This window comes from Podarcis pityusensis, assembly GCF_964106645.2.
Source record: "Podarcis pityusensis genome assembly, chromosome: 7".
NCBI lineage: Eukaryota > Metazoa > Chordata > Lepidosauria > Squamata > Lacertidae > Podarcis > Podarcis pityusensis.
In genome coordinates, this window is record NC_138031.1 from 84,699,299 (window position 1) to 84,720,495 (window position 21,197).

Sequence of the window (21,197 nt, forward strand, 5' to 3'; positions counted from 1 at the left end):
AAGGCATGGTAGGATAGGGTGTGATTTCTTTATTGCAACACACAGGTTGGTTTAGCCATTGTTAGTCTAATCAACGTATGAAGGTGTTAAGAGCAACAGCTGATGCTGCTGACAGGCCAGAAGCCACCTTGGCTGTGAGTTCAGGAAGATCTGCTCCAACTGCAAAAGTTGAGGCTGCTGAAGAGGCCAGAGACCATCTTGGCTGTCTCTTAGAGCAGACCCAGGTCACTGAGCCTAAGCTTCCACAGCTGCCATCTGCCATGAACCACCATTGGCAGGATTGGCAGCAACAGCAGCAGCAGCGATGTTCTACGCTTGCAACAATATTTTATTTCCTTGCTATCTATGCTGTTTTAAATGCTCATTTTATATTTGACTTCCTTTAGTAATGTTTTATTTTGAAATCTTGAAGATACCGTATTTTTCGCTCCATAGGGTGCACCGACGCCTCTCGCTCTCCAGGCTTCAGCAAAAGCAACGCGTAGCCTCCGGAGTGCAGAGGGAGCTCTCCCTCTGCGCTTCGGAGGCTTAGCGTTGCTATCGCTGAAGCCAAGGAGCCTGCATTCGCTCCATAGGACGCACACACATTTACCCTCAATTTTTGGAGGGGAAAAAGTACATCCTATAGAGCGAAAAATACGGTAATATTTTAGCTCAGAGGTCGGCAACCTTATCCGAGGATGGGCCGGTCGATGCTCCGTCCGTCGGAGGATGGGCTGGAGCGTGTCCGTGAGCACACGCTATTTCTGGCGCTCCTCCATCCCGGAAGTGCGCCAGAAACAGCGTATGCACATGCGCACGGGCGCTTCTCCATCCCGCACATTCTATTTCCGGCACACATTTGGGTCGGAGGAGCGCCCATGCGCATCCACACAGGCACCGTCAGTCCCCGCGCTGCACCGCACCAGTAAGAGCGGGTGAGCAGCGGCGGGGGATGGCGGCAGGGGTCGGCATGGGCCGGTTAGATAAGCCTTGTGGGCTGCTACCGGCCCATGGGCCTTAGGCTGCCGACCCCTGTTTTAGCTTCCTGCTAATTATGTTGCTTTGAATATACTTTATAGTTGACGTTCTTCTGTACTTCTGTTTTATTCTGGATTCTTTTTTATGATGTTGGTTGTAAACTGCTTTGAGTTTTTTTCTTTAAAATACAAAGGATTCTAGAAATGAAACGAGCAACAACAACAGAGTAAACTATCCTGCTGGGCTTAGCTCACCTTGGGAGGTGCTGGGCAATCACGCCTGTGAGGAGGTCTGAGCTTGTAGTTGCAGCTAAGACCGCAAAGCTGCAGCTCAGACCGCATGGCTCTTATAAGCCACTCTTGAATTCCTATACCAATAATTTAGGGACTTTCACCACTAAAACTAAGCCAAGTTTTGCTGCCTGAGCAACTTTTTTCTGGGTGCTGTATGGAAAAGCTCATGAACCGTTGAAGAATTTGTAAGTAAACAAATTTTTAACTTGCAAGATAAGTGGTCTTTTCCTATGCTGGGGGAAGAGGGAAGTTTTGGAACTCACAAGGACATATTTTGAAGGACCAATAGCCTATATTTCCATGCTTTACTTTGCTGCATATTTTGTGATTTTAAATCTCTGCTGGGGTTCTCTCACCAAAGAGTACACGCCCCAAACCTGGATCTTGGCATCTAGGGAATTCTCCTTTTTATACTTTTATAGTTTTTTATAGTTCCCTTGACCTAACACTGCTGTCAAGCCAGGCATCCCACACATCCCATTTTTGAATCTGATCTTTCAAACCTAAATGTAACATTCTGCTCTCATCTCCGTTCTTCATCCTGTCAAGTACATTTCTAATCCTGTTTCTGTCTAAGGTATTATCTCCTCCTCCTAGATTGGTGTCATCTGATGATCATTCCCTTCCTGCAATTGTGTGTGTGTGTGTTTTAAGATGTTGAGCAACACTGCACTCAGGGCAGATCACTGCAGTACTCTACTTATCAGGCCTGTGCAGGTTGATGAGGAGACATTAATTAGCATTATTTGGATATAGTACATCAACCAGTTACAAATCCACTCAGAAGTAACATCACTTATTAGCCCACATTTTCCCAGCCTGTCAACAAGAACTTTGTGAGGGACCTTGTTGAAATCCTTGCTGAAATAAAGATATATTTCAGGGACAAAATCCTCCTTATCTGCCGCACTAGTAGCTCTATAAACAGTGCTTTTTTCTGGGGGGACGCAGGGGTACGCATACCCCTAAACATTTTGTGAATCTAAGTTTGGCCTCATTGAGGGGCAGTATTTCAATATGAGTAGGAAAATGAGAGAACCCCTAAACATTTTTTTAAGAAAAAAAAGCACTGTCTATAAATAAAAGATATAATAGTCTTGGCATGCTATTTTAAATCACAGTGTTCTTTTCTAAATGATCACCAACTATTTAATGATCAGTGTCAAAAACACAGTATTCTACCAGCCTTACCTTAACTGCACTTGGCTGGCGTCTGTTTGGTTTGCTTCCTGAATATACAGGGGGAGAAGGAAATGAAATTACATTACTGTCTTCAAAGCAGTCATTGTATCTAAAAACATAGGAAGCGGCACGGTAAGTAATAATGCCATGATGCTTTAGTAGTGTGCCATAAGGAGTGGCAACCCCTGAAAAAGAAGAAAAGTTATCGGAAGCAGAAGCTAGCAGGGAAGGACATTGCAAGACTCTGACCTGAACATCTTTGTTTTTCTCCGCTTCTCTCATTTGTCCTGCCTCTAGGAGGGCTTCGGTCGATTGAATCCTCTCTGCAAGCTCTGCATTCTTGGAAGTGGCTTCCGACAACTTAATCTGTAAACTGTTTAGTTCTTCTGCCTTACTCTTCACCATCATTTCAGAGTGCAGCAGTTTAGACTGAAGTTCTGTTAAAGGTGGATAAAACACTCGTGGTCATGCAATTCAGGCTACACCCATCATTCCTCTTGCTTACATCACAGGGATGCATCTTTTGGAGTCAATCTACCCAGGCCATCCTCCTCAGGGCCAAAGAACAGATCAGAACACAGATGTGCGAATTAAGCAATGGATCTGTGGCTTACGAGGTAGTCCCAGGGCAGCCACTACTCGGAGCAGCTAATATACAGTGGTACCACGGGTTACAGATGCTTCAGGTTACAGACGCTTCAGGTTACAGACTCCCCTAACCCAGAAATAGTACCTTGGGTTAAGAACTTTGCTTCAGGATGAGAACGGAAATCGTGCTCTGGCGGCACAGTGGCAGCAGGAGGCCCCATTAGCTAAAGTGGTGCTTCAGGTTAAGAACAGTTTCAGGTTAAGAATGGACCTCCAGAACGAATTAAGTTCTTAACCCGAGGTACCACTGTACTTGTAAACCTTTTAGAAGCCATCTTGGTAAATGAGCATTATATAAGTTAATAAATAATGGGCACACGGTAAAACAAAAACAAAAAAACCTCCTTGAATGTGTCATAAAATGTAGCCACTCTCGGGAAATTGTACGAAGAAACAGATGGCTGCCCCCATGAATTTATGCCGATAGCTTCCCTGCACCCAGCTCAACATCCCTAGTGGTCTTACAAGGACATTGAATGGGACAAGATTACGGCCCTCCATGTATTCCACCAAACTGGATGTGCAGATTATTTACTGTATTTTTCGCACTATATGACGCACCAGACCACAAGACGCACCTAGTTTTTGGAGGAGGAAAACAAGAAACAAAATATTCTGAATCTCAGAAGCCAGAACAGCAAGAGGGATCGCTGCGCAGTGAAAGCAGCAATGCATCTTGCTGTTCTGGCTTCTGGGATAGCTGCGCAGCCTGCATTCGCTCCATAAGACGCACACACATTTCCCCTTACTTTTTAGGAGGGAAAAAGTGAGTCTTATAGAGCAAAAAATACGGTATTTACTTACTGTGTGGAGGAGGTATTAGCTGCTTCGAGCAGCTGTAAAATGTTACAGAAAGAGGCAGCCTTGGGACGACCACGTAAAGGGTGTGTAATAAGTGTGTGTGTGAGAGAGACAGAGTAAAAAGCTTGACAGTTTTCTTAGAAGATTCCCCTTAAAAATTCCACCCACAAACGGGACAAGAGAGAAACCAGCATGGGATAGAACTAGGTTGATCCAGACATCTCATTACACCATACAAAAATCATTAACAGTTTGGAAACAAAGCTTTTCTGAAATGTAGTAACATTGTGCTGCGCATGCAGCTTGGTGGAATAAATAAAAGATAAAAATAAGCCCTGCTTGTATAAACAGCACTGGGAATAAAGGTGGGTGCAATTTCAGTATTCCATATACATTCTTGGCTTTGCCTCTGGAAGTCCAGGCAACCCCAAACCCAGCCCTCCAGACGTTTTGGGACTACAGCTTCCATCATCCCTAGCTAAAAGGGCCAGTGGTCAGGGATGATGGGAAGTGTAGTCCCAAAGCATCTGGAGGGCTGAGTTTGGGGGTTCCTGCCCTAGTCCATTTTCTTTCAGAATTCGGGCCAAATTAGATGAGATGGTGGCACCGGCAGCCACATTTATTTAACTGTGACCAAACATTAAAAGAAGCCTGCTGGATGACAGCCAAGGCCAATCTAATAATTATCCTTTTCTTCAGTGGCTAACTAAATGCCTATAGGAAGCCCATAAGCACAACAGCATCCCTCTCAGCTGATGATCAGAGGGTTACTGCCTCTGACACCAGAGGTGGTATACAGCCATCAAGACTAGTAGTCCTTGATAGCCTCATGCTCCATGAATAATCCCCTTTTAAAGCTGTCCAGGTTTGGGGGGGGGGGCATCATTGTGCTGTGTTGATGCAAATTCCACAGTTTTAGCTATGTGCTGTGTGAAGAAGTCATTTCTTTTTTCTTGTCCTGAATCTCCCACTATTCAGCCTCATTAGGTGGTCCCAGGTGTTATGAGAGAAAGAGAGAGAACTGTTCTCGATCCACTCTCTCTAATAATATTGTACGCAGGTATCATGTCTCTCTTGGTGCTGGAGGAGACTCTTGAGAGTCCCATGGACTGCAAGAAGATCAAATCTCTCCATTCTTAAGGATATCAGCCCTGAGTGCTCACTGGAAGGACAGATCCTGAAGCTGAGGCTCCAAGACTTTGGCCAGCTCATGAGAAGAGAAGACTCCCTGGAAAAGACCCTGATGTTGGGAAAGATGGAGGGCACAAGGAGAAGGGGACGACAGAGGAGGAGATGGTTGGACAGTGTTCTCGAAGCTACCAACATGAGTTTGACCAAATTGCGGGAGGCAGTGGAAGACAGAAGTGCCTGGCATGCTCTGGTCCATGGGGTCACGAAGAGTCGGACACGACTAAACGACAACAGTCATGTCTCTCCCTTATGTGACTTTTCTTTTCAAAACTGAAAGCTCCCAACCTTTACTTACTGGGGAGTTGTTTCAGTCCTTGGATCATTTTGGTTCCCCTTTTCTGAACCATGTCCAGGCATCTCATCTTCTTTTTGAGGTGCAGATACTGGTGGATTGCAACTCCCATCACCCCCAGGCAGAGTGGCCAAGAATCGGGGAGGAGGAGAGTCGCAACCCAACAACATCTGGAGGGCCACAGGTTACCTACCTACCTGTAGATGTTGAACATGATGGAGGAAAAGTTGTTGCTGTTGTTTGTAAGAACTGTATAGCATAAATGTCACAAAGCCAAGGAACAGTCCTTAGCACCAACATCTGGAATCTGCTTGCCAGATAGAGCTGGAGCCGCCAGAGGATGGTGCCAAGCTGTTTTTGTCCCAATTCAAGCTAGAAGTCAACTGAAATGGATGTTAAAAATCAGGATTATGTATCAGAGCCTGGAACTGGGCAACCACCATTCACAGAAGCACCATGACCCCAAACAAATTTACTATAGTGGATGCTTGGGTTGCGAACATGATCCATGCTGGAGGCACGTCCGCAACCCGCAGCGTCTGCAACCCACTGCGCCGCATCTGCACACGCATGGGTTGCGATTCTGCGCATGCGCGAGCGTTGAAACCCAGAAGTAATCCATTCCGGTACTTCCGGGTTTTGGCGTGTCTTTATCCCGAAAACACGCAACCTGAAGCGTCTGAAACCCGAGGTATGACTGTACTAGCTAATAGTTGGGGGGTCATTATAGTGGGGGGGGGACTTATTTTAGAGGGGTGTGTGCCAGACGGAGGATTTTGTGACATCCTCCCTACAATGCGATCTCACCAGCAAGACTGGACTGCTGCTCTTTTGCCTTTCCCAGCTCTTTCTGCAAGCTCTGATAGCTGGCGTGGGATTTGGAGAGTTCTTCGCCCATCTCTTCCAAGCTTTTCTGCAGTGGCGCCTCCTTTTCTTTTTGGGATATCTGCATGAAGGAGGTGGGATCAAAATTAAGATGGGAGACAAAAGCACAGGGTGACTTTTTGAAAGCCACGTGGCTTCTAGCATGTCATAACAGGGCACTGTGCATATGAGGTACAGTGAGGCAGTTGCCTCGGGGCAGCAGATCCAACCTCCATGGAGTACCCTCCTCACTGACTCTTGCACCTGTTGGCTGCCTCCTCATCCACTGCACACCAAGGCCCACCACCCGCTGCCAGAGGAGGAGGCAAGGGTGCTTTCCATTTTGCCTTTGGTGGCAAAACATCCTGGGATAGCCCTGATTATTGCTGTGACAATTCCCAAAGCATGCAGTACAGATCAAGATGAGCAGGTTTTTAGGTTGCCAGTGTTTAGCTGGGGCAATTAGAATAACATCCACTGTTTGACTATTGATTCAAAACCCTAAGATGTATTTTATATAATTGACCTTTTATTTCAATGCTTTGTATATCGTATTGTTGTTTTATTGCTATGGCCGACGCAAATAAAGATTCATTCATTCATTCAAGCATGCACACAGTCATGAAGACAGCTTCACAGATGACTCCATGGATATCACTGCTATTCAGGAACTTTGTCACACGTGAAGCACACATATTTATTTGTCACGAGTACCAGAAAGCAACAATTGCTGCAGCTTTCCAGTGCAGGTACATTCAGGAAAGCAGGTATAAATAAATGAATCTGCGTCCAACGCAGTTTCCTTAGAGTTGTTCATGAGCTTATTCCATTTTATCACCCTGAGATGTGCAGGCATGGGGTTGTTGTAATGGCAGAACAGTGAACAGCAGTTCCCGGCCAGATCCCCCCTGTCCACTTGTCTCTAAAGCCCATCATGCTTTCTGTTTGTTGCCCACTGGCCACAGAGCTGACACAAAGTATGACAAATTCCGGGACTGGAGGGATACAACAGTCTTCTTATCCCCCAATGTGCCATGCTTCCAGAACCCTAAACAGATCTGCTGAATGAAAGACCCCATCCACTGATTTCCTGAATGGAAAGGTGCCCTAGATCAGGCATAGGTCAACTCCGGCGCTCCAGATGTTTGGGACTACAATTCCCATCATCCCTAGCTAACAAGACCAGTGGTCAGGGATGATGGGAATTGTAGTCCCAAACATCTAGAGGGCCAGAGTTGGCCTATGCCTGCCTTAGATGCTGTGCCAAAAGGGTCAGATCTTATGAGACCCTTTATAATGGCCCCAGATGCATCTGATATAGATAAGAGACAGTTTCATATCAGTCTTAAGATGACTATGAAGTATTATGTATAAATGGAAAACTATTTCCTACAGAATGTAATTCCTATGCATTTTGTGATTTTTCTGTTGTGAAACACCTTGAGATCTACGGATGAAGGATGGTATACTAACTAACTAACCAACTCACTCACTCATTCACTCATTCTTTCATTCCTCCAATGTGGGGAAAAGGATTTGTCTATGAAACGGACCATTTAAACCCAAATGATTATCTGTTGAGTAACAAATTTTCCTTAATTACAGACTGTGCATCGGTCAAACAGCTGCATATGACAAGTCCATACAACATCAGGGTGCATAGATGAATAATAGCCCTGCAACCATGTGAACTGAATGGTAAGATACATGGCAGGGGGCAGGGGCCACCCTACTGATTTCCTGCCCCATGGATATCTGAAGGGCCTTTACAGTGGGACGCAAATCTGCCATGACTAGGAACAGAACCCAAATCTTTCAACTTCTAGCAATCTTTTCACCGTTAAGCACAGAATTATTGGTGCCTGTCTGTTACTGACCTGGAGCTGACGGATTTGCTCTTCAGAGGCAGCAATCTTCGTCTCCAAGACCTTTTTCTGTTCTTCCACCTGCTGTAATGTGCCCAACTTTTCAGTCAACTCTTTGCCTAGTCTGCTACATTCCTGACGCAGTTTGGCCAGTTCAGCGTTTTGTCTGAATTGCAAAAGTTGAAACAGTAAGGTGTGGGTCAAGCTTGCTTCAAAACAATTCCGATTTTAAAGAACTGTAAAATCTGCCTAGATGCAACATTTGAAAAATGAAAATGTGTCAGCAACTTGTTTCCTCACCATCCATATTTTCCTAGCAATATAGGTCACTATTTTTTTCTCTTGCCACAAGCATATATAAGGGACAGGAACAAGAAATAATGGAAATGGTTACAGGCAAATGTTCCACCTAAATTGTTATCTGCTGATTTGAAGGAGAACTATTATAATATTATTTGAGAATGATACTCCACATAAGTTAAATTTAATACTGTATAGATATTAGGGCATGATAACTGTTGGAGAAGCAGTTATTTAAAACAGATTTTATGCATATTTGGAAGGAATGTCCTCAAATGCAATTCTGGAATTCAATATCTGTGGTTATTTGGGAAATGCTATATACCTTTCATGCCCAAGATTATTATATTTGGTTATTTTAAAACGGTCATCTTAAAAAATGATCCAGAGGTGACAACTAAATTGATCGCTGCTGCAAAATCAGTGATAGCAAGAGACTGGAAAAAGAGAACAACCCCTACCTTTTTGGAGTGGGTTGGGGAAAAAATTGTCTATCATGACAATGATCAACTGTTCTGGATGTTGCCTACTAAGTGAATATTCTCAGAACAGAATTCACACAATAAAGAAATTATTCAGTGTTAGCACCTACTGTATTTTTCGCCCTATAGGGCGCACCGGCCCATAGGGCGCACCTAGTTTTTTTTGGGGGGGGGAATAAAGAAAAAAAATTATTTCCCCCCCAGGTGCGGGGCTGGGGCGGGGGAAGCCGAGCTTCCCCCGACCCCAGCCCCCAGAACAGGCTGCTATCTGCAAGCCTACGGAGCCCGGCGGGAACTCCCGCGGGCTCCCCAGGCTTGCGGATAGCTTCCTGAAGCCTGGAGAGTGAGAGGGGTCGGTGCGCACTGACCCCTCTTGCTCTCCAGGCTTCAGCGAAAGCCTGCATTCGCCCCATAGGACGCACACACATTTCCCCTTCATTTTTGGAGGGGGAAAAGTGCGTCCTACAGGGCGAAAAATACGGTAACTAACTCAAATACTTCACACTGAAGCCACACCTATTGTCTGCACAGCCCACTGCTATAAAATTCTTTCCTCTTACATTACATTTTCACATTAACTAAAATGCTGTTCATCTTACTTGCTTTCGGTCTGGCTTGTGGCCTGGTTTAAAGCATCTCTGAGAATGGAATTTTCTTGCTGCAAGCGAGCAAGTTGGGTGTTAGGGCCGTTCTCCAATTGTTCTTGTAGAGTTCGAATCTGGAAATCAATGAAGAAGAACAACATCAGAACAGCTCCCTGCTATCATTCACATCTAGATGCAGCAGCTCAGGATTCACCATGGAAAGTGTATAGCTTTACCATGAAGATTCTAGGCCTCTCTTTTTACTCTACACGGTTTTTTTCTTTTGTTTTTTAACTGAGAGTCAACAGGCATGTCAACCGGTATGTAGACTAGAACCCCAGCTCATGGGCCAGATGTCTTCACAGCCTAATGCAGCCCTCTGAGTCCCTTCCCAGCCAGCAGGGAGCAGCTGAGAAGGAAAAGGGCTTTGGTGCTGTTCCAAGTGTGCAATCGTAGCTCCTTCCTCTGCCACACAAAGGGAACATGTCTCCGCAGAGAAGAATACTTGGTTTCTGTTGCAAATACATGCAATTTTTATATGCCATTGCATTCTGAAGAGTGAGGCTTTGAATAGCTCTAAGGCAGGGTTTAGGAATGCGGGTGGCGCTGTGGTCTAAACCACAGAGCCTAGGGCTTGCCGATCAGAAGGTCAGTGGTTCGAATCCCCACAACGGAGTGAGCTCCCTTTGCTCAGTCCCTGCTCCTGCCCACCTAGCAGCTCGAAAGCACGTCAAAGTGCAAGTAGATAAATAGGTACCGCTCCGGTGGGAAGGTAAATGCCATTTCCGTGCGCTGCTCTGGTTCGCCAGAAGCGGCTTAGTCATGCTGGCCGCATGTCCCAGAAGCTGTACACCGGTTCCCTTGGCCAGTAAAGTGAGATGAGCGCCGCAACCCCAGAATTGTTCAAGACTGGACCTAACAGTTAGGGGTCCCTTTACCTTTACCTTTAAGGCAGGATTTGCAATTCTGATGGGTACTGATTATTTGCAATCCTCTGATAGCATTACAGAGTTCTTTTCACCCTTTGAACTATCGGAATAGATTAAAGGAGAGGTTTTTAAACCAATTTTGTTTTTAAAAGTCTACGGAGAAACCGGAAGGTGAAACTTTTAAGAATTAACTATATGCCTCAGTTTCCATGGGAAACAGCTTTGGGGTGGGGATTTTGTGGGTGCGCTTTGCCCCTGCCGAATTGCGGAATGCAATCACAGAAGTTTTCCACCATGGTAATGTGGCCTCCCATCTGAAAAGCTTCCCTACCCTTGGTGTAGACTGAATATATTTGAGCTAAAAAGAAAGGGGCCAAATCTAGTGTATGAGAAAGTAGCTATGAATGCTTCGTCACACAGCCAGTTGTTTATTTGTGCTTTGGATGAAGAAGATCCAAACAGGACAAAGCTCTAATATTGCTCTTCACATTCTTCCACTAGAAAAAGAATTCCAAAGGAATCCTTGACAACAAATAAAGCTGTGTTGAATAATAAGGTCCAGCGCCGAGGGCCTTCTGGCGGTTCCCTCATTGCGAGAAGCAAAGCTACAGGGAACCAGGCAGAGGGCCTTCTCGGTAGTGGCGCCCGCCCTGTGGAACGCCCTCCCATCAGATGTCAAAGCAATAAATAACTACCTGACATTTAGAAGGCATCTTAAGGCAGCCCTGTTCAGGGAAGCTTTTAATCTGTGATATTTTACTGTATTTTTTGTTTCTATGGAAGCCGCCCAGAGTGGCTGGGGAAACCCAGCCAGATGGGCGGGGTACAAATAATAAATTATTATTATTATTATTATTATTATTATTATTATTATTATATTAAGTCACTTATCCCACCTTTCCTTGCAACTGTTGGGTCTCAGTCTCACGATCCTGGTAACTGGCCTGCATCCGGGCTTGTAGAGCAGTCACCTCCTGCTCACGTGTCTGCAGTTGCTCCTTCAACTTATTCTCAACACTTAAGGCTTTTGCCTTCTCAGCTGTGAGTTCCTTCAAGAGAAGACATTTATAATGAGGTATGCATAAAATTTCTTCCCCTTCTATTTGCCAGGAGTTGATGGGACCAGTGGCCATGATCTTCGTTTTTTTGATGTTGAGCTTCAGGGGAAGAAATGGAGGCAGTGAGAGATTTTAATTTCTTGGGCTCCGTGATCACTGCAGATGGTGACAGCAGCCACGAAATTAAGACGCCTGCTTCTTGGGAGAAAAGCAATGACAAACCTAGACAGCATCTTAAAAAGTAGAGACATCACCTTGCCAACAAAGGTCCGTATAGTTAAAGCTATGGTTTTCCCAGTAGTGATGTATGGAAGTGAGAGCTGGACCATAAAGAAGGCTGATTGCCAAAGAATTGATGCTTTTGAATTATGGTGCTGGAGGAGACTCCCATGGACTGCAAGAAGATCAAACCTCTCCATTCTTAAGCAAATCAGCCCTGAGTGCTCACTGGAAGGACAGATCCTGAAGGTGAGGCTCCAATACTTTGGCCACCTCATGAGAAGAGAAGACTCCCTGGAAAAGACCCTGGTGTTGGGAAAGATGGAGGGCACAAGAAGAAGGGGACGACAGAGGATGAGAGGGTTGGACAGTGTTCTCGAAGCTACCAACATGAGTTTGACCAAACTGCGGGAGGCAGTGGAAGACAGGAGTGCCTGGCGTGCTCTGGTTCATGGGGTCACGAAGAGTCGGACACGACTAAACGACTCAACAACATGCATAAAATGTGGAGTCAAGGTCTTGAACATACAGTGTAGGACAAACTCAAGGCAGTGCTGATTCTTGGGATTACTCAGTATTACAGTAGGCCTCAGTTTAACCAAAACACAGATTTAAACCTGCCTTAATAACCCATTTGCTTTTGGATGCCAGCAGCATGCCATTCTGAACTATGCTCCCATGATTTCCTAGGTTATGACACACAAACTATACAAACTCACACATCATAGTCACTGTTTCTTTATGACAGGCGGGCGCAGCAGCGCCAACCCTTCCAGCTGTCTGGAGCCTCTGCTGTGAGACCCACCACCTCATGTGCCCTGCAGAGAGAGCCGGGTTTGTGGAAGAGACCCAAGGGCCGGACAGAGAGGCCTTCAAAGCCGTCTTCGGTCCTCAGCCTGAGATTTCCGACCCCTCGTAGCAGAGAACACAGCTCACACCTTGAACTTTAAGTGGGTTCATTTGCACTTTGTAGCTACCTGATGCTATAACCACTAAAAAGTGTTGAGGTCTCCTAGTTATAGGGTTGACCTGGAATGAAGTTACGCATCCACTTCAAAGTGTGGGTAGCTTCACAGATTAGATTGAAGCAACACAAGATGACTCCTACTAATCACTTTAGTTTCTAAAGGCCTGGTCTGCAAAAAGGTGTTATTGGAGGGTCACTTAGAAAGGGTTGATGGTGTCAGGTAAAGCCCCTGAGGTGAAAAGTGTCTTCTTCAATATAAGCAATGTAATATTTGATAACATTCTGTCAGAAAAGGCATTGACACCACCGAATGACAAACTTTTCAGTCTAATTTTGAGCATTTTCGTATAGTATTCATAATATTCACTTGAGCCCTGGGACTGTTCTAAATATGCTCCAAAGAATATCAGACCACAGCTCTTCAGGAGAAAATGACTGATTACATTCTGCAATACATTTCTTTGTATGTTGTACCAGGTCACCCAGTAAGCACCTCTTGTATGGACTGAAGCAGGAAGCCCATTGGTGCAGAAAACCTGTTGCCAAGATTTGATATGTATATTTGCAAATCCATCCTAAAGTGGGCAACTTCAGAATGTTGTTGTTGAGACTATGTAATTCACAGCAAACAGTGAAGCGCCACGATAATAAATAAATAAATGATTGAGAGCAGAATGAGAGAATGTTCCCATTGCCAGCAGGTTCCATAAGCAGGAAGGAAAATATGAATCACACTCTGGACACAGATAAGGAGCTTGTATCCGGACAACGGGGCCCAAAATGTAGGTTCTGAATATTTGAAGCACCACTTCTGAAGCCAGTGTAAGAACCTACCTTGGAGAGTTCTCTCAGTTTAGCTTTTGCGACAGTTACATTTTCTTGTTCCGTTGCAAGTTGCTTCTCTCTGTCCTCTAGCTGTCGTTTCAGAACAGCAACGGGATCGCCTTTCTGAGTTGCCTGCAACAAGAATCAATTCAATGCTGAATTAAGTGCTTCAGAACTACCACAGTATTCTCTTGTATGCCAGCCAGCTATCAGACCAAAAAGTGAGTGCTTAGTGCCATGGCTTGGTATCATAATGGCAATCAGTGGAAGGACAGAGTGTTATCCAAATTTTCTTTTCCTTGTTTTTCATCAGAAAAAGTAGATGCGTAGAAAATCCATGCTCTCTCTCCCTCCATTTTGCTTGATCAAGGCAAGCACGTGCTCCAGCCAGCTCCTGAATCCACAAAACCAGAACAGATTCTGTCTGGCAGAAAGATGGAGAAATCCAGCGGCAATTTCCACCAGCGATAATCATCCTTTCCTGTGCCCTGGGAGCAACTACCATCTTCCCAACTCCTGGCAAGTTTCAAACTAGTTACATGACCTGTGCTCTGATTGGCTAAAAAATGCCAACTATCACTGAGTCCAACGTGGGTGGGAGAGCCAATAAGAATGGGCAGCCCCAGCAGGGTCCATCTCCCTCACCTTCCATTCCAGGTGCCTGCACCACCCATCATAAAACTCTGCACATGAGGAGACCACAAGCCTCTTTGTAACCAGGTCAGGGAAAGGTAGATCTCAGCTAAAAAGCTCTCTTTATTTTCAATAGCCTGCTTTTGCTCTTTTCTCCTCTTTTGTATTCTTCATAAAATTTCATATAATTTGGCTGCTGAGGTCTGAAATGAGTTTATGTCAAACTCTAGGATTCTGTCTAGATGCTACTGGGGTGAAAAAGCAAGCTTCACTGGACCCCATGGTGCAGAAAGCAGTCAGACGCTTGCTCTGTTGTCCCTCGTGAACTGAGGGGAATCTTAGAAGAAAAGCAACTTTCTTGAACCCCAGGAAAGATCAAGGAAACCGAATGCTATCTTGGGGTCCCAGTTTTTAGTACTTCCATGAGCGCCCCAGAATCCCCTCCTCTCTGCACTCTGCAACACGCAATAAGTGTTGACAGATGGTGGTCACAGTGATTACTGAATAGTTCTAAGATGTGACTGGCCTACTTGCAAGGTTGTTGTGGAAGGAAGGTTATAAGCAGGCTCTCCTAGCCTCCTGCTTCCATTACAGTGGACACTCCACAAAAGCTTATGCTATAACACATTTGTTAGCAAGATCAGCCCTTCATTAACCTACCAGAGACCTTTGCCTCAAGCTCTAATTTTTTTAAATCACAGAAAAAGTTGCAAAATATCTAAATATAGAAATTTCACATAGACAATCTATAACTGCTTTTCAAAAAAAAACTCCATTCTAAGTAACATATATTTTATATTATGCAACTTTAATTTTATTTGGGGCTGATGAACCATATATATATATATATATATATATATATATATGTATATCTAGATGTATGTATGTATATATATATATATGGGTGGTTTCATGAACCAGAGATCCATTGGTTTATAAAATAAACTGAACCAAGTCAGAGGCTCTGAGTTACATCCCCCTTGATAGGAGCCTACTGTCATGGCCATTTCAATGGGGAAGGACACCCTAATTGAGACCTGCTGCTTTCTCAGCTGCAGAAAAAAATAACCAAATGGTCTGGCTCTTCCTTAGTCTGTGGAGTAGAGTCAATGTCCTCAAGATGAACATAAGAAAATAAGAGCATAAGAGCAGCCTGCTGGTCCAGACCACTGGCCCATCTAGTCCAGCCTAGATGCCTGTGGAAAGCCTGCAAGCAGGAACTGAACACAAGAGCCCTCTCCCCTCCTGATGTTTCCAGCAACTGTGATTCAGGAGCATCGTGAAGTTTATCCACAGCAGACCCTTGATGATCAAGAGATGTCCATACCATCAGCCATGGGTGCTGAGCGCCTCCTGCTTTCTCAGTCAAGATTTCAATCAGTTGCTGGGCCTCGCCTTCCCCAAAAACCATGCTGCTAATTATGGAACATAAGGTCTTGTAGGGAACATAAAGCATATTTTCAGCATCTGTGGAACCTATAAACAGAAGTGTGAGGAGAGAAGTAAGCTGGGAATTAAAAAAAAAAAAAACTATCAACAACAGCAACAACAAAAATGACAGTCTACCGAAAAATGAGGGACGCGGGTGGCACTGTGGGTTAAACCACAGAGCCTAGGGCTTGCTGATCAGAAGGTCAATGGTTCAAATCCCTGTGGCAGGGTGAGCTCCCATTGCTCGGTCTCAGCTCCTGCCAACTTAGCAGTTCGAAAGCACGTCAAAGTGCAAGTAGATAAATAGGTACCGCTCCAGCAGGAAGGTAAACGGTGTTTCCGTGCGCTGCTCTGGTTCGCCAGAAGCGGCTTAGACATGCTGGCCACATGACCCGGAAGCTGTATGCCGGCTCCCTCGGCCAATAAAGCGAGATGAGCACCACAACCCCAGAGTCGGCCACGACTGGACCTAATGGTCAGGGGTCCCTTTACCTTTACCCCAAAAATGTGAGAAATTTACCACTACTTTTTTCTGCTTACAGTTACATTTCCCCAGCCTTGCAACAAGTCCACTAGCTGAAGTCACAAACCCAGTCAAAATGTAATAAGCTGCCTATCGCATAGGCATCATTGTGTGGTTTGGAAGAAAATGAAAAACCTTTTGTAACTGCTGGTTTCCTGCCAAAAGTAACCAGGTGAGAGTAACCTGTACTTAGAGATGGAGGAGCAACCCATGCCTTTCAATGGATCAACACAGAAATGAGAGAACCCATTTCCTAAGGGGGGGCAGGAGGAAATGTCTTGGCCAAACATATAAAGTCTATGAAGGAGTGGACAGAAAAATCCATAAAAAATACCACCACCACCCCATTTTTCAATTTTTCCAATATAAGTTGGGGGGTATTAAAGGCGAAGTCGTATGAAATATTTTCTTTCCTTGAGTAAGTGAAAAGCTTTCCAAGGCAACTTTTACTCACTCAAAGCATGTAGTACCAATATTTTTGCATAAGATAAACTAGCACATTACAGAATGGTTTCTGGGTATACAACACTCAGAGCTGAGATACATTTTTCTAACTTAAGGGTGCTGCCTTCTTCACGAGAAAAGTATACAGGGCCTTCACACCTTCTTGCGAATTCTGTTCCACTGCAATAATTGCCTCCGTTCAGTTATGGAATTTATTTTCCTTGAAGATAATCACCATCTATAATTTTATACCTAGCACTATTCTGGCCATCAAAAGACTTAATAATAATAATAATAATAATTTTTTTTATTTATACCCCGCCCTCTCCAGCCAAAGCTGGGCTCAGGGCGGCTAACAAGCAATAATAAAAACAAGTTGAATGAATACAACTTAAAAACAAGATTAAAATACAACAATTAAAATATTAAAATGCAGCCTCATCACAGGAGGAGAAAGGAAAAGAGAGAGGGGGGGAGGGAATCAAATTGGCTCCAAGTCAAAGGCCAGGCAGAACAACTCTGTCTTACAGGCCCTGTGGAAAGAAATCAGATCCTGCAGGGCCCTGGTCTCATGAGACAGAGCATTCCACCAGGCTGGGGCCAGTGTTGAAAAGGCCCTGGCTGAGACTAATCTGACTTCCTTAGGGCCCGGGACCTCTAGGGTGTTGAAATTTATGGACCTTGAAGTCCTCCGTGGGGCATACCGGGAGAGGCGGTCCCGTAGGTACGAGGGTCCTAGGCCGTGAAGGGCTTTAAAGGTCAAAAGCAGCACCTTAAATCTGACCCTGTACTCCACCGGGAGCCAGCGCAGCTTGAAAAGCACTGGGTGAATGTGCTCCCATGGCAGAGACCCCGTGAGGAGCCTCGCTGCTGCATTCTGCACCCGCTGGAGTTTCTGGGACAGCTTCAAGGGCAGCCCCGCGTAGAGCAAATTACAGTAGTCAAGCCTGGAGATGACCGTCGCATGGATCACTGTGGCCAGGTTGGGGCGGGAAAGGTAAGGGACCAAGGATAAAGTGTGAGCATCTGGAACTATGAAAAGTGGCTTTGGGTGGCCAGAAAACGTAGGGAGAAGGAAAGATAAGGGTTTAATTGCCTCGGATTTTGTGAGTAGCTTACCCACCTTAAACCTTTGGGAATGGGTGAGTTATTAATCAAATAATTAATACACATATATACTGTAAGTACACATGTGTGGTTTACAGCAATTGACTTACTTGATTCCTTTTTCTTTGGGGCAATGGATTTCTTGTTGGAAGCGCCGTCGTGCCTTTGTTCCTCTCTGTTTCCAAGAGCTTGGGTTTTTTTGACACTCACGGAATTAGTTAAGGGAGCATTCTGTTGAGCCACAGCTAGTGGAGCAGCAGCTACTGACACTTCCTTGGAAACCACATCAGAAACTAGATCTTTTGAAGCAGTTATTGGTGGAGAAGACGCTGTCAGGCTGGGAACCGACTCTACCTTCCCCACTTTCTTCTCCTTCTTCTTCTTGTCTTTAGGAGACAGGGTTGGCTTTTCCTCAGGAGCTGGAAGAGACACAATGGGTGCCTCAAAGACTGGTTCAGGGCTTCCATCAGAAGCGTCCAGACCTGCGTCTGGCTCCAGCAGTCCATTGGGTTTCTCCTCCTTTTTCTTCGCCCTCCCTTTCTTCTCAGCAGGCTTCTCTTTCTTCTTCTTCTCCACCTTGTGGTGGCTGGCTTTCTCTAGCTCCTTGCGCTGCTTTGCCAAAGCTTCTTCGAAAGACGTCTCCTTCATGGAAAAGGTGGACACCAGGAATATCCCAACTGCTGAGACCAGCATGAATCCTCCAAAGACCATGACGCCCAGGGTCTGAGGGTCATAAAAATCCATTCTTGCTCTGTAGTCTTAACCTGCAAAACAGAAAGTTAATGCTGAGCTAGAAGGATGTTTGCAGATGCATGTTTACATAGCAGAATGGCCAGTTTGCACAGCTGACCTAGAGGCATTCTCAGAAGCGACCTAGGCAGAGTGTACTCAGAGTAGAATTCTACTCAAGACTAGCTTGTGGCGTTCCACACTATACAGTCGTACCTTGGAAGTCAAACAGAATCCGTTCCAAAAGTCTGTTCGACTTCCAAAACATTTGGAAATCAAAGCGAGGCTTCTGATTAGCTGCAGGAAGCTTCTGTAGCCAATCAGAAGCCATGGAAGCCCCATCGGACGTTTGGCTTCCAAAAATAGTTCGCAAACTGGAACTATTCAGGAGCCAAAATGTTCAAGAACTAAGCTGTTCGAAAACCAAGGTACAACTGTATAACTAGAAGTTTTGAACAATGGCAACAAGGCGCTCCTACTAAAAGAAGAATTAGAATTAAACCAGCAATCACATTCGATAAATGCCGAATTGCATGATCTGGACAGGATTGTGTTCCCTCTGAAGGAGCAGGTACAAAGTATAGGACTGCTTATAGATTCAATTTTGTTACTGGAGACCCGGGTGGCTTTGGTCGTTAGGAGCATTTTAAAATCAGTTTCAGCTGATAGAACAGCGCTGGCCATTACTGGACCAGGACAGCTTGACCACAATAGTTCAGGCATGACTGAAATGCTTTCAGTGTGGGAGCTTCCCTTGCACTTTGTCTGGAAACCACAGTTAGTGCAGAGCAACTGGTGGCAGGAGCGGGACACATATCGGGCAACAGTTATAGCATGGATCAAATTTTGCAGAAGCACAGGCAAGATAAATAGCTTCTCCAGCAGGGGTTAAAGGAACTCTCTCTTTCTCTGGAATTTAAATAAGCATTCAGCAAGAGTCATTTCATTAACAACACAATATGGAAGTTAGTTTGTCCCTGAAGAGGCCAACAAAGCATTTAACAGCTTTAATAGAAGTATAGTAGAATCTGAAAGTTAGGAGGGACCCCTGGGGTCATCTAGTCCAACCCCCTGCAATGCAGGAATCCCAGCTAAAGCATCCCTGACAGATGGTCACCCAATTTCTGCTAAAAAACCTCCAAGGAAGAAGAGTCCACCACCTCCAAAGGGAGTCATTTCCACAAACAGGATTCTGTGGAACCCCACGAGAGTAGCAGCCAGCAACACTGCAACATTGCTGCCGTGGTGGTGGGGGGGGAGGCAGTTCGTTTCAGCCAAAGACTTGCAACAGTGCAAGCAAGCAGAGAGTCCAGGCCAGGTGGTGGAGAGGTGACAGCGAGGAGCAGGAGGGGAGCGGCTACAGAAAAATCTGCAGCCGTGGCGTCGAGGCCGCTGCCCTCTGACCTAGGGACACGAGCCAGCATGGCGTGCGCAAAAACCAACAACCAGTGGGTCACAAGAGCAGCTTTGGTGAAGTAGAGGAGCCTGTTCCAGGACTGCAAGGGGTCTCCTTCCCCACAGACGCAGTTACCCCCGACGACCAAGCGGGCGGCGATCTCCTTCCTGCGCTGCGGAGGAGAAGCGCCCGAGCCCTCGAAGTTGGGGCTGAAGGGGCGATCACCGGTCCGGGACTCTCCGGCCAGCGGGAAAGCGGCCGGCTGCGGCAGCTCGGGCGGTGGAAGGCCCGGCTGGGAGCCCCCCGACGGCTGCGGAGAGGCAGCTGCAGGCGCTGCGGAGAGGGCAGCAGCGGGAGGAGCCCGCAGGACTCGGCGCCAGGCTCCTCCTCCCCGCCGGAGAGCAAGACACGTCGCCACTCGGGCCCGTCGGGGGGCGGCCCGGGGTCCAGGGTCCGGCCGCCGGGCCGAGGGCGAAAGAGAGCCCCGCGCCTGTCGGGGCGGCCCTCGCAGCCGAGTCCGGAGAGACTCGGTTGCAGCGAGGGCGCCGCTTCGCCCGCTCCTTCCTTGCAGCCGACCACGCTCTTCCCCGTCCACGCCGAGCCTCCTGCTCGACGCCCCACTCGGGCGCTCCAGCCGCCTTCCCCCTCTCGCGCTCCGCTCTCGGCGCCGTCGGAAGCATCCCCGCGGAGCCACCCGCCCCGCGAGGTTTCCCGTTCTTGCGCTGCATCCCTGGAGGGGCCGAGCGGGGCTCCTCCCGCTGCTGCCCTCTCCGCAGCGCCTGCAGCTGCCTCTCCGCAGCCGTCGGGGGGCTCCCAGCCGGGCCTTCCCCCGCCCGAGCTGCCGCAGCCGGCCGCTTTCCCGCTGGCCGGAGAGTCCCGGAGGAGGGGCCCCTTCCTCAGCTGCAACTCGGATCGCCGGCCGCCTGCTCGCACCATCCGACGGGCGCCCGAAGCGGGAGTCCAGGCGCCGCTCCGCGCTGCCCGAGCCGGCGCTCCGCCCGCCGAGACGGCTGCTGTCTCTCCGCGTCGCCCGCGGACGGAGCGCGCTCCCCGCGCTCACCTCGCTCCGCTGGCTCTCCCGCGCTCCCTTCGCGTGGCCCTCCTGCCGCGGGCGCGCTGAAGTCGTGGCACTTTCCTCGGAGAACCTCCCCAGCGCGGCCGCCGCCGCGAGGATCCCCGCCCCGTCGCCGGCGCCGAAGGAGGTTCCCGGGCTGCGGTTGGTGTCCGGCCCGCCAGTCAAAGGCGCTCCGGCCCAGTGGGGAGACCCGCGGCTCGGAAGTCCGCCCGAGGGGAGGGCAGCCGCTGCCAGGCGGACGAGGCCCAGCGCGAAGGAGGCGGCTGCCCGGGACCGAGAAGGAAAGGGGCGGGACGGACCCGGGCCCTTCGCCGCCTCCGCCGACCTCCGAAGGGGCCTGGGCGCAGGCAGGCAGGCAGCCGAGGGAGCCGGCGGCCCCGACGCTCTCTTCTCCCGGTC

The 21,197-nt window shown here is 47.2% G+C and overlaps 1 protein-coding gene across 1 annotated transcript in view; it reads right to left on the minus strand.

The window, feature by feature from the left end:
* RRBP1 (ribosome binding protein 1) overlaps window positions 1-20,919 on the minus strand; it is a 37,002-nt gene extending 16,083 nt beyond the window's left edge. Inside the window, exons 1-10 of the mRNA XM_081014712.1 lie at window positions 20,784-20,919; window positions 17,709-18,362; window positions 15,421-15,569; window positions 13,470-13,592; window positions 11,288-11,440; window positions 9,478-9,596; window positions 8,109-8,262; window positions 6,175-6,313; window positions 2,685-2,872; window positions 2,445-2,482 (exon numbers count right to left, since the gene is read on the minus strand). Of these exons, the coding sequence (XP_080870838.1) occupies window positions 2,445-2,482; window positions 2,685-2,872; window positions 6,175-6,313; window positions 8,109-8,262; window positions 9,478-9,596; window positions 11,288-11,440; window positions 13,470-13,592; window positions 15,421-15,569; window positions 17,709-18,342 (1,697 nt within the window). The 5' untranslated portion in view covers window positions 18,343-18,362; window positions 20,784-20,919. The remainder of the gene's footprint in view (window positions 1-2,444; window positions 2,483-2,684; window positions 2,873-6,174; window positions 6,314-8,108; window positions 8,263-9,477; window positions 9,597-11,287; window positions 11,441-13,469; window positions 13,593-15,420; window positions 15,570-17,708; window positions 18,363-20,783) is intronic.
* Window positions 20,920-21,197: the final 278 nt, after the last annotated feature.